The 11,345-nt window shown below is 42.0% G+C and overlaps 1 protein-coding gene across 1 annotated transcript in view; it reads left to right on the top strand.

Moving 5' to 3' along the window:
* Window positions 1-4,556: 4,556 nt before the first annotated feature.
* CUNH6orf201 (chromosome unknown C6orf201 homolog) overlaps window positions 4,557-11,345 on the top strand; it is a 34,880-nt gene continuing 28,091 nt past the window's right edge. The window contains exon 1 of the mRNA XM_028763135.1: window positions 4,557-4,830. Within this exon, the coding sequence (XP_028618968.1) occupies window positions 4,650-4,830 (181 nt within the window). The 5' untranslated portion in view covers window positions 4,557-4,649. The remainder of the gene's footprint in view (window positions 4,831-11,345) is intronic.

Genomic DNA, 11,345 nt, shown 5'->3' with positions numbered 1-11,345 from the left:
GAGAGAGAGAGAGAGAGAGAGAGAGAGAGAGAGAGAGAGAGAAGGAAGGAAGAGAATTACCTGTTACCTAAGAGCTGTAAGTGAGGAAAAACAACCCAGGTACTGCCCTGCGCTGCTGTGGGATCAATTTAGTTAATGAGGCTTCAGGCAAGGCCTAGGCAGCCGCTGGCCCACATGGCAACTCACCCTCTCCTGCAGGCTAACAGCAGTATGTGGCCAGTCTTCCTGCCTTACTGAGCTCTCATGCCAAAAGTGCTTTCCACCATATGTGCTTAGAAAAAAAAGCAAAGGACACTGACTCCCATAAGTCTTACATATAGAAAAACAAAACAAAACAAAAAACTAAACCATGCCAAAAAGAAAAATCCATCTGATGGCTTATTTCATGATAAAGTAGATGGAACAGTATTCTCACATGTATATGGACAGTTCTTTTTCTTTTTGACACAGGGTCTCTCTGTGTAGACCAGACTGTCCTTGAATTTACAGAGATCTGCCTGACTCTGCCTCTGTTTCCTGAGTGCTGAGATTAAAGAGGTGTGCCACCAGCCTGTGGCATTTCTTTATCCATTTATCTGTTGTTAGACAGCTAGCTAGGTTTATTCTCCATAAGCTGGCTATTGTTAACAGTGCTTCAAAGAACACAGACATGCAGGTGTTTCTTCAACATAAGAATCTTATTTCCTTTGGATTACCCAGTAGTGGGCTGGTTGGCTCTAGAGTAATTCTGTTGTTAAAAGTTTTAGATGAACATTGGTACTGCTTTGTAAAATGGCTATTGTGTTCACTTCCATTTTCATTAATGATGAAAGGAGGTTTTAAAGGTCCCTCCTCTCTGCCTCCATCAGCATTTTATATTGTCTTCTGTTTTAAGAGATTTATTTTAATTTTTCTTATTTTATATGTGTGAGTATTTTGCCCGCATGTATGTACTACGCTCAGCACATGTACACCTGGAGCCTATGGAAGCTAGAAGAGGATGTTGGAACTCCTAGAACTGGAATTACAAATGGTTGTGAGTTGCCTCGAGTGTGCTGAGAACCAAACCTGAGCCCTCTGTAAGAGCAGCAAATTAAGTGCGCTTAACTATGGAGTCATCTTCCCAGCCCCTGTTTTGTCTTCTTGATAATAGCCAATTGGGTTTTTGTTTGTTTGTTTGTTTGTTTTTTGGTCAAGGATAACTTTTAATAATCATGACCTACGTCTGGGTTCCGGAAATGTCCATAGCTTCAGTTAACTATGAACATTCCATCATGTGATGTTTAGAGTAACAATTCAGAGTATATTGTTGGGCAGACATAGTTGTGCACACTTTTAATCCTAGCACTCAGGAGGAAGAGGCAAGTAGAGTTCTGCAAGTTTGAGGCCATCCTTCCTGGTTTACATATGGAATTCCAGGCCAGAAAGGGCTACACAGTACCCCCGTGATCCCCCCAACATACATACATACATACATACATACATACATACATACATACATACATATTGTTAGATGGTAAAGTCAGGCAACCTTTAGGAACAAATTTCTATATTAATACAACTTCAACATGTCTTTTCCTTTATTTTCAGCCCAAGTGTTAGGAAGCAAGGTGAGCATGCCCAAACATACGTCTGTTCACTATTTTAACCTTTCAAGCATGAGCTCTACAACCTTGAGCTGAGCCAATGTCCACATCATCTTTTCTTTCTAGGTTATAACCTTTAACAGAGCATGCTCAAAAGTGTGCCCTTCTTCAAGTGCTTCCCTGTAGGAATATGTATCAGCTTTCCTAAAGAAATTCCTGTGTTTTTTGTTTGTTTGTTTGTTTTTGGCTTTTGTTTGTTTGTTTTCTCTAGAGGGAGACTGTTTTGGAAATAACTCCTCTCCTGCCCTTCCCTACTAAGAGGAGTAAGCCTTTTTTTACTCTTTTGTGTAAGGAGCCTTTGCTCCTTTGGACCTGGTGCTGCCCAAGATACAGAGCCATTGTATTTTGTTATAGTTAGGTCAGTTAACACAGCATATAAAGAACATATTTAAAACATGGTTTCTTCCTGATCTGTTTATGAGAGTGAAGGCTTGGAGTGATACATTCAACTTTGCTTACAAGGAAGAAGCCAGAGCATGTGTGTTCCAGTTGCCAACATATTCTCTCCTTTCAACGACAATTCCTTTCTCTAGCCAAGCACATTGTACTCAAGTGGTTCTCATTAGTTCTATAAACTATTTTAAATGGGGTTTGTTTGTTGTTTGTTTGTTTAAAGCCTTCAAGTTTTTAGTTTGCAAGTTGAGGTTAAAAAAGTAGAATTGCTTATTTACGCTCTGGACACAAATGTTCCATAGGGTACAGCCATGTTATTTTAAAATATTGGTGAGGGCTTTGCAGCATGGTTAAAATTCTGGCCAAGATGAGCAGAAAATACCAAGAGAGCATGCATGTGATCCTCCTGATCTCTCACCATTTTGTAGTATGATTTGCAAGCCAGTCCAACAAGAGCTTGGTAATCGTAGGGAACCCTGGTGTCCTGGCTAGCTGGTGGAGGTAAAATCAAGAGGCAACTCCAACCACACTTGACAGAAGCCATCTAGGAAAGCCTATGGCAAGCAAGCAAGTTCCTGGAGATGACTACGATGAGTGTGCCCTGGAAAGGCACAGCCCCAGAGACTTCATTCCGGGATAGCTTCTCACTGCTGATATGCCCCTCCTGTCACTATTACATAGCCTAATGGTTCCCGGGCATCAGCCCACACTGTTGAGCAAATGTCTCACAGATCAACATGAAGATGAGCTTCCATGAATTCACACTGTTTAGATGAATTAATGACTTTATAGAATTCCTGGTTTGATTCAAGTAATTTTAGGAGGAAAAATTTAAGGAGACAGTTTTAGTTCTTTTGCCAGAAAGATGTAATAAAGTTAGAATCAAGAATAGAATGTACCTTCTCCTCATAGAGTAGAAGGTAAAGGCTGCACACTGAGAAAGACAATGAGCTTTCATAAATTGCACTAAGAAGAAAAATAGGCTTAGGACAGATTTGTGATCAAGGAAAAACATTCATTCTAGGTCAGGTCCAAGGATGAAGCCACAGGTGTGCACTGTGATAAAGCAAGGGCATGTGAAACTGTTGCTTTGAACTTACAATGAAACACTGTTTTGAACCGTACTACCTACATCCTTCTGTATTTCCCCTTGTTTGTAACGTTTTATCTACACTGTAATTTTAGAAAGAACTTTTGTCTAAGAATGTAGAAATAGTCAAAGAGAAGAAATAAAGGGTGGCTGTTGGAGCTCTGCTTCATCCATTAAATGTATATGTACATGTATATACACCTGTCTATATGCATGTGCAAAATGTCTATATGTCTCTCTGTCTATATGTATGTACATACGTATGTGTACGTATATAAGTATGCATGTGCACTTGTGAAACTGATGAGACGGGTGGCTGGGGGCACTACGGTCTCTCTCTCTCTCTCTCTCTCTCTCTCTCTCTCTCCATCCCCTCTCTCCTCCTCCTCCTCCTCCTCCTCCTCCTCCTCCGCCTCCACCTCCTCCTCCTCCTCCTCTTCCTCCTCCTCCTCCTCCTCGTCCTTGTGTGTATGTCTCTCTGTGTGTCTGTGTCTGGCTTTCTTTCTTCCATTTCTTTTCTCTCTGGCTCATGAAGAGTTAAGGAACTTCAAGCCTCTCACCTGGTCAGCAAGGGGCCCTTGAATCAGAGAGAAGCCTTAATTCTTAATCTCCTGCTGCTATCAGCAGAAGTTAAATTGACAGAAGCCAGTGGCTTTTGGCCACAGCATAGCAAAGAGTTAAAGAAAGAGTTAAATTGCTGAACATAAGTTTGATCACTCAATTGCTGCTTTGGCACTGCCTTCTTGGGGCACTAGATGCTGGGATACCCCCGCCCCAGCCCCTTCCCGCCTGAAACACACTATATTTGCATTTTCACCTCAAATTGGGGAGTGGTTCTCAGTCACTTCTCAATTGCTCCAGCTGGGCTATGAAGTTTGGGGCATCATTGTTATCTAGTACTTGTGTTATCCTCTGCTCCTTGGTCTACAGTGAGGAAAAACTAGCACAAGGGAGGTTTGTTTGTTTGCTTGCTTTGTTTCCTTTGTAAATCTGGAAAAAAAAAAAAAAGAAAAATAGCAGATGGCCCTCTTACCTGTGTTACTCTGGACATTTCCTTAGTTTTGGACCATAAAGCTCTTCCTTGGATCTACAGGGGGCAGCACTGATGTAACCACTCTCTTTGGGGGCCTTCCTAGGTCTGTGAAGTTTTAATTATGCACACACCAGGCACAAGACCTCTAGGAAGGGAACAGGCTATGTGCACATCAATCTCCTTCCTTTCAGGAAAACTCGCCCTTTCTCCTCAGAACTCATCCACATCCAGACAAGAAACTGGAGTTTCTGTAGAAAATCTCTGAATTATTTGGCAGGATACCTTCCATGGGCAGCTTTTCTGTGCTTTGAAGATGCAGAACAGGTTCTCGGGGTTCCAGGCCAATACCTGGGCCATTGTGACACTCAGAATGCAAAGGAGTCAGAGACCAGAAAGCAGGTTCCACCATCTCCTCTTGGAGATGGCAGCCAGCTGAGATGAAGGAGACTTGCATGGCAAGTTGCTAGGTTTCACGTGATCTGCTGCCTTTGTAAGTTAGAAGGCCATCATGGACGTGGACATAGACATAGACACTGAACAACTCTTTACTGAAGAAAAGCCAAAAAACTATGCCCAGCCCGATGTCCTGTGTCACACCTTTGACCTTCTCTCTTGCCTTCACAAGTTGCTCCCAAATCAGATGGTGGAAGTGCTTCATTCCTACAGAAGCGAAGAGGACAAAACCAAATGTATGTGGGTAGAGGGTGGGTGAGAGTGCTTATATTTGCATGCTGGTGTGAACCTTCTTCTTCTAGTTGTGGGTGCTAACTTCTTGACATTACAGGTGCCCTCAGTTCATGAGACCCTTGCCCACATCGTGGTTTGATAAGCCCATGCTCTCAAAGCGGCCTCTGGACTTTGCCCATGAGTAGAGGCCATTCTCCTCTATGCCATCTTTCACAAGCCAAGATAAGTTGATCTTCATCTCTAGGCAAAGCACACCTATGGAACGATGAAAATCCATACAGCTATGTACGGAGGGGCTCAGGTTACAAATCAAGATGGGGGGTTGGTTTTGAGATTGGTGAGAGAGGTTGGAAGGTGAGGATCAAATTATACAACCACTTTAAACTGTTGGGGCAAAATTGGTTGTTTGTATACAAGTTGAATCTCTACTTCCTAATCCAGAATGTTGTGAAGGAATCGATATATCCAGTTTACATTATGTATTGCATAAAGAACACACACAAATTTTAAGCAGTTTAAATAAAATAGCTGCATGGACAGGCAATTCGCAGAATGAGCTGCTGGTATCCAGAAAATGGATGAATAAATCAAGGAGTATTAGGCTACCACATAGGCTCAATTAAAAGCTATCAGAAATGATACGAAGTGAGTGAACTCACACCTGCTTGCTGTGAATAGCATGCTGGCTCAGTGGGAGGGTGGACTTGGGGACTTTATTAAATTTCAAGTGTATGCCATTAGCTTAAGTAAACTGAGCTTGGCAGAGAGAAGCAGAAAATAATTTTATTCGTTCTATAAGCTTTCCTTTTCTCCCCATTTTTATTAATTCTTTGAGAATGCCATATAATATATTTTGATCATATTAATACCACCCCCCAGCTCCTTCCAGACCCATTCCGCTCCCGTCTTAGCTTTTCCTTTTCATCCATTTGATTTTGTTGCCTACTTTAGGTGAAATTACAGGCAAATTGTTTAGCTTTAGAGGGGGCCATTTTGATAATATGATAATATATAATATAAGCACTGTAAATTCGCTCATAACATGTTTAAGTTCTTCCTGCTTTCCTCTGCTCTGGTGTATTGAGACTTAGAAGCCAAGAGAAGGCTTGGTGGTGTGCTGAGTCTCTGTCTTTTTCTGTCTCAGCTCTTCCTTCAGTGGCTTCTTACCACTGACAAGAGTGTGGGAGCGAAGAAAGGAAGGGGAGGGACTGAAAAGCCTCTTCCCTAGTAGTAACATACCAGGCCATGACCTGACACCCCTACTCTCTGGCAGAGGAACTTAGCAAGCCTTTCTCTCCAGCACCACATGAGATCTTTGCTGAAGCCCTTTCCCCTTCTCTGCCCAGAATTTCCCTTTCCTTGCCCATCTAGGCCAGGTTTTGTACCAACATACCACATCTGGGGTAGTTCATAAACCACAGAAACTTGTGTCTTACATTCTGGAGTTCTGGAAGGTTTTAAGGTCAAAGAAGATCCAGTGTCTTTTGGAGGCCTTCTGACTCATGGACAACAATCCCTTTCATTTCTTTCTTGCCCCACGAGGAGAGAGGCAAAGGCTCTCACAGCTGTTTCTGAGAGCACTTAGTCTATGAGTGTTTTTCCCTCATGGCTGCTCCACCTCCAACTCCCACATCCTTGGTTTAAGGTAGTAAATATTTTAAAAATGAGTTTATTATTTATTTTTTAAAGACGAACTTGTTTTTACTTTATGTGTATGAGCGTTTTGCCTTTGTGTATGTAAGTGCACTGTGTATGTGCATGATGCCTGCAGAGACTGAAAGAGGGCACTCGATCCCCAGGAGTTGGAGTCAAAGACAGTTGTGAACTGCCTTGTGGGTGATAGGAATTCAATCAGGGTCCACTGCAAGAGCAGCAAGTCCTTTTAACCACTGAACCATCATTCTGGCATCAAGATAGGAATTTGAAAAAAAATGGACATATACAAATAATAGTACCACCCTTCCCTGGCTTTGGGACACTACTCTTTCATCCTATTTCAACTGAGATTTTCTTAACCTATACCAAATACCTCATGAGATTCTACTGGATGTGGCTCAAAACCATTACTTTCCAGTAGGGTTAATTAACGTTATGGAAAATTCAAACTCTTTTGCCCTATTCATCCAGATGTATGTGTGCATATACATGTATATGCATATATATATATGTACAATACATAAATATATGTATTATATACAATATAAAAGTATGCATACATATATATATGCATACTTAATACAAGTGGTTTCCAACATTGCCCTGTTTGCATTATGGCTAGAGGGCAGCTGTGGTACCAGCCAGTGACCACTGCATACTTCCTGGCATTAATAGTTGAATTGTGTCCCTCTCAAAAGATATACTGCAGTCTTAACTCTAGCACCTCATATGGTGGTCACATTTGGGAATATGATCTCCAAGGGAATGAATGTAACGTATTATGTTCAGGCGAGCATCTTGTGAGAAGATACATACAAGAGAGAGGTAGCCATGGAACAAGAGAGGCAGGGATGAAAAGTGATGCAAAAGAATCCCAAGGATTTCTGTGGCCATCTGGAAAATGTCAAGAACTAGGATAAGACAAAGAAAGATTCCCCCACAAGGGACTCCAGAGGGAGCATAGCCTGATGATCCTCTCCAACCATGAGATAAAGTTGTTGTTTTAATGTGTCAATTTGCATCTATTTGAGGTACTATTACAACAATGGTAGGAAGTTAATAAAGCAGGTGTTAAAAAGACACATGGCCCCACTCAGCTGGTCAGTGGTTTTGTTTTGTTTTCACCTGTTTGTTTGTTTTACAAGATCTGTTAAAAATCAGTGTTGTGAGGAGAAAATTGTCATAATGTGCGGAACCACAATGACTCTGTACTTACAGAAACCCTCAATGTCTTAAATATTATTTAAGTTAAACATGCAAACTTCATACACACACACACGCATTTTATATACAGAAAGGACCCTGGTGTCTACTAGACTTTCCTCAGATGTTTAGGCTGTAGCATAAAACTTCACAAATCAGCTGTCTGTCACTGTGACAATATACCTGGCAGACACAACTAAAAGAAGGAGGTGCTTGGTTTAGAGGGTCACTTGAGTTTCATGACTGTGGAAACAAGTGACATAGCTCATCATGAAACAGAAAGCTGGACAAAAAAGTTGACAGGAATTATGTGTCTCCCAAGGACCTGCCCACAGTGATCTACTTCCTCCAGCCTGAGTCCACTCCCCAAGTCTCTGGTGTCACTCAAAATAGTACCACCATCTGAGGTCAAGTATTCAATCCATCCATCCATGGAGTACTTTATATCTTCAGACTATGCCACAGATGCCACAGAAAATCCAGAACCTCTTACATATGCCTGTCCTTCATGTTAGCAACTCCTCTTCCATTAGATAATGGAATCTTCCTGCACACACACACACACACACACACACACACACACACACACACACACACTTGTACAGAGTGTGACAAAGGATTGTTTATAGTGGTGAGGAACTCAACAGCCCAGTGTCATTCAGTAGCATAAAGAGTAAATGATTAGATGAATCTGGTGGACGCCTGTTATAAAGACTGTTGCGTCAGCTGGCTTTCCATTGACAATACCTTACAATTACGTGAGATAAAGCAACTTCAAGGTTCATAGCTTCAAGAGATTTCAGTCCATAGTTGGCTCCACTGTGTTTGGACTTGTAATGAGGAACAACATCATGGTGAGACTTTTTCTTTAATTAACTTTGTCCTGCATGCCAGAAGAGGGCATCAGATTCCTTTATAGATGGTCATGAGCCACCATGTGGTTGCTAGGAGTTGAACTCAGGACCTTTGGGAGAGCAGCCAGTGTTTTTAACTGTTTGAGCCCTCTCACCAGCACTGAGAATCTTAAATAGAGCAAAACTAGTGACTGGGAAACAAAGATAGAGATAGGAAGGGGCCAGAATCCTAACATCCACATCAAGAGCACACGCTCACTGCTCTGACTTCCCTGTGCCCATCACACAAACTTTGCTTCCAAGCAGCACCACAGGCTGGGAAACCAAGCCTCTAGTATATGGACCTTTGGAGGACATTTAAGATTCAATACATAAAAAAGGTTTGACCTCCAAATACCTAGACAACACAATGTATTAAGGGACAAGTTGCAAAAGGAGACATATAGTATGAGTCATGCTATGAGTTTATATTCAAAGACAACTGTGCATTTGAATATACAAATATGTGTGTGACTGCCTAAAGAAATACAGACGAAAGCCATCATCAAATAGAGGACAAGATGAGGGACTATAGACTTTTCAGAATGGTTTAACTTTATTCCAATGGAAATCCATTCATGTATTATTTTTGCTATGCAAACACAGCATTAAAACTGAAGATGCAGTAGATGATTGAGGTTGGAGAAGCAAGTTTTAATTTTGAAGAGATTCTTCTTATATGGTGCTTCATCTTTTCACCGTAGATGTGGATTTACAATGACACTAGTACTTCTTGCCCATAGCTGTTATGGGTAACAGTTAGGTGCCTTGTTTCAGAAGTGTCTGGCTGTAGTAACTCTCCTACAGTGGGAATCCCATTCAAAGAGACATGTGAAGGCTGGGAGGTGGCACAGTCTGTAAAGGGCTTGCTGTCCAAGCAGGAGGCCCTGAGTTTGGGGGTCGTCATCACTCAGATAATTGGTGGTGAGTACCAGTAACCCAAGTGCTAAGTGAATGCCTCAGGTAGATCCTTGAAGCTCACAGGCAACTTGTCCTAGCTAAATCAATGCAATGACTCCTGCATTGGCTCAGGTCTGATGAGGGTGGTTTGGCACACCACAGAAACTGTGTGCATAGGAACAAGTGAGTGAGTACATCTCAACCCATAGCAGAGAATGAGAGGAAAAGATCAGGGTTCTACATCTCCTTCAAGGGCACACTTCAATGATTCAAGTATCTCCCTTAGGCCCTATTTCTTAAAGATACAGCACCATCAAATATCATCCCCACAGGGACCAAGTCTTTGTATACTGACACTTAGGGGATGCTCATTCGAACCATTGTAGTATGTAAGAAAAGAATTTTATAAACAATTCGCTTGAGACAAAACACCACCACCATCACCACCAACAAAACAGGAGCAAGTCAGGACCTGAGCTAAATGAATTCAACTGAGTATAAAGCTCGATTTTGACATTCTGGCAAGAGAAGCAATAGCTAGAAGCCAGGTAGCTCCTCGGAAGGAAGATTGACAGGGAAAGGAAGATCAATGTCAGTTTCAGTTAACATCTAGGACATCTGACTTCCCGATTCTGCCCCCTACTTTTCCTGAGAAGACAGGGAAGCCCTTCTATGGCAGGAACCAATTAGACCAAACTAGCCCAAAGTAACCAATTCTGAGGGAGAAAAGAAAGTCACTCCACTCCCAAACATTTAAATTCTGCCCCTCTGAGCAGATTCTGATATCCCTTCTCCACTGAGAGGAGTCTAACCCTTTGTGTCTTTGTTCTCTCTCTCTCTCTCTCTCTCCCTCTCCCTCTCCCTCTCCCTCTCCCTCTCCCTCTCCCTCTCTCTCTCCCTCTCCCTCTCCCTCTCCCTCTCCCTCTCTCTCTCTCTCTGTCTCTCCATTCCTTCCTTTCCCCCTTTTCCTTCTCTCCCCCTCTCTCTCCACCCCCCTCTGTGTACGTGTGGGTGTCAGGGCAAAGGATGGCTGCTCCTGGTCACTGAGATAAGTAACCAATCACCAAGGGCAATAGAGGGAGTTTCATCATGGTTCATAGTTCTGTTTTTGAACCAATTTTGGGATAGGTTTGAGATCCTTGGGGTGGACCTATTCAATGTCGTATGCCACTTAGTTAAATTACCAAGCAGTGGTCCTTTTGAGGATGATCTTGGTGTTTTAGAGTCTTCCTTCGTTTCCATGCTATAGGAAGCACCATCAGTTGTTCATTCTGAAATGATGGGCATCTGAGCCAATTTAGAACTATTGCATCTGCCCTGAACCTCTGTTAGGCCATTCCAGCATTAAGTGGATGACTGATGTCCTGCATTCTAATACATCCAAATGGGTTGTGTAGCTACTTGCTTTTTGTTCTTAAATTGTTATCAATTGAAAAAGAGTTAAGAAATCTGTATGATAATATAATTCAGGTAATCTATGTCACAAACAAACACTGTGTAGTTCAACTAGCTAGCTTTTCCTTCCATTCTCTCCCTTTTTCTTTCCCTCTTCCTTCTCCTCTGTTTTTTTTCCTTCTCATTACTTCCTGCAGTGAGAGTGCCTCATCGTAGGAAAGATATTGTTCCATTCTGGTACTAATTTCATGTATTTTAGCAGAAAAGGAATTTTGCTAGGGGCCAGTTGGCTCAATGTGATGCAGATAATGGATGTGCATGAACGGAGAATGCAATGAACAGGTCTGAATTAAAAGTGATTAAAAACAAGATTAAGGATGGCTTGGTAAGAGTGAGTTTGGGGATGCAGAGTCCTGCCTTTGCTGGGTGTCATCTGCCAACGTCTTTCTTTCTTCTATCTGGATTTCAGT

The sequence above is a fragment of the Grammomys surdaster genome, unplaced genomic scaffold (genome assembly GCF_004785775.1).
Source record: "Grammomys surdaster isolate TR1022 unplaced genomic scaffold, NIH_TR_1.0 137, whole genome shotgun sequence".
Classification (NCBI taxonomy): Eukaryota; Metazoa; Chordata; class Mammalia; order Rodentia; family Muridae; genus Grammomys; species Grammomys surdaster.
This window is presented reverse-complemented; position numbering and strand designations above follow the sequence as displayed.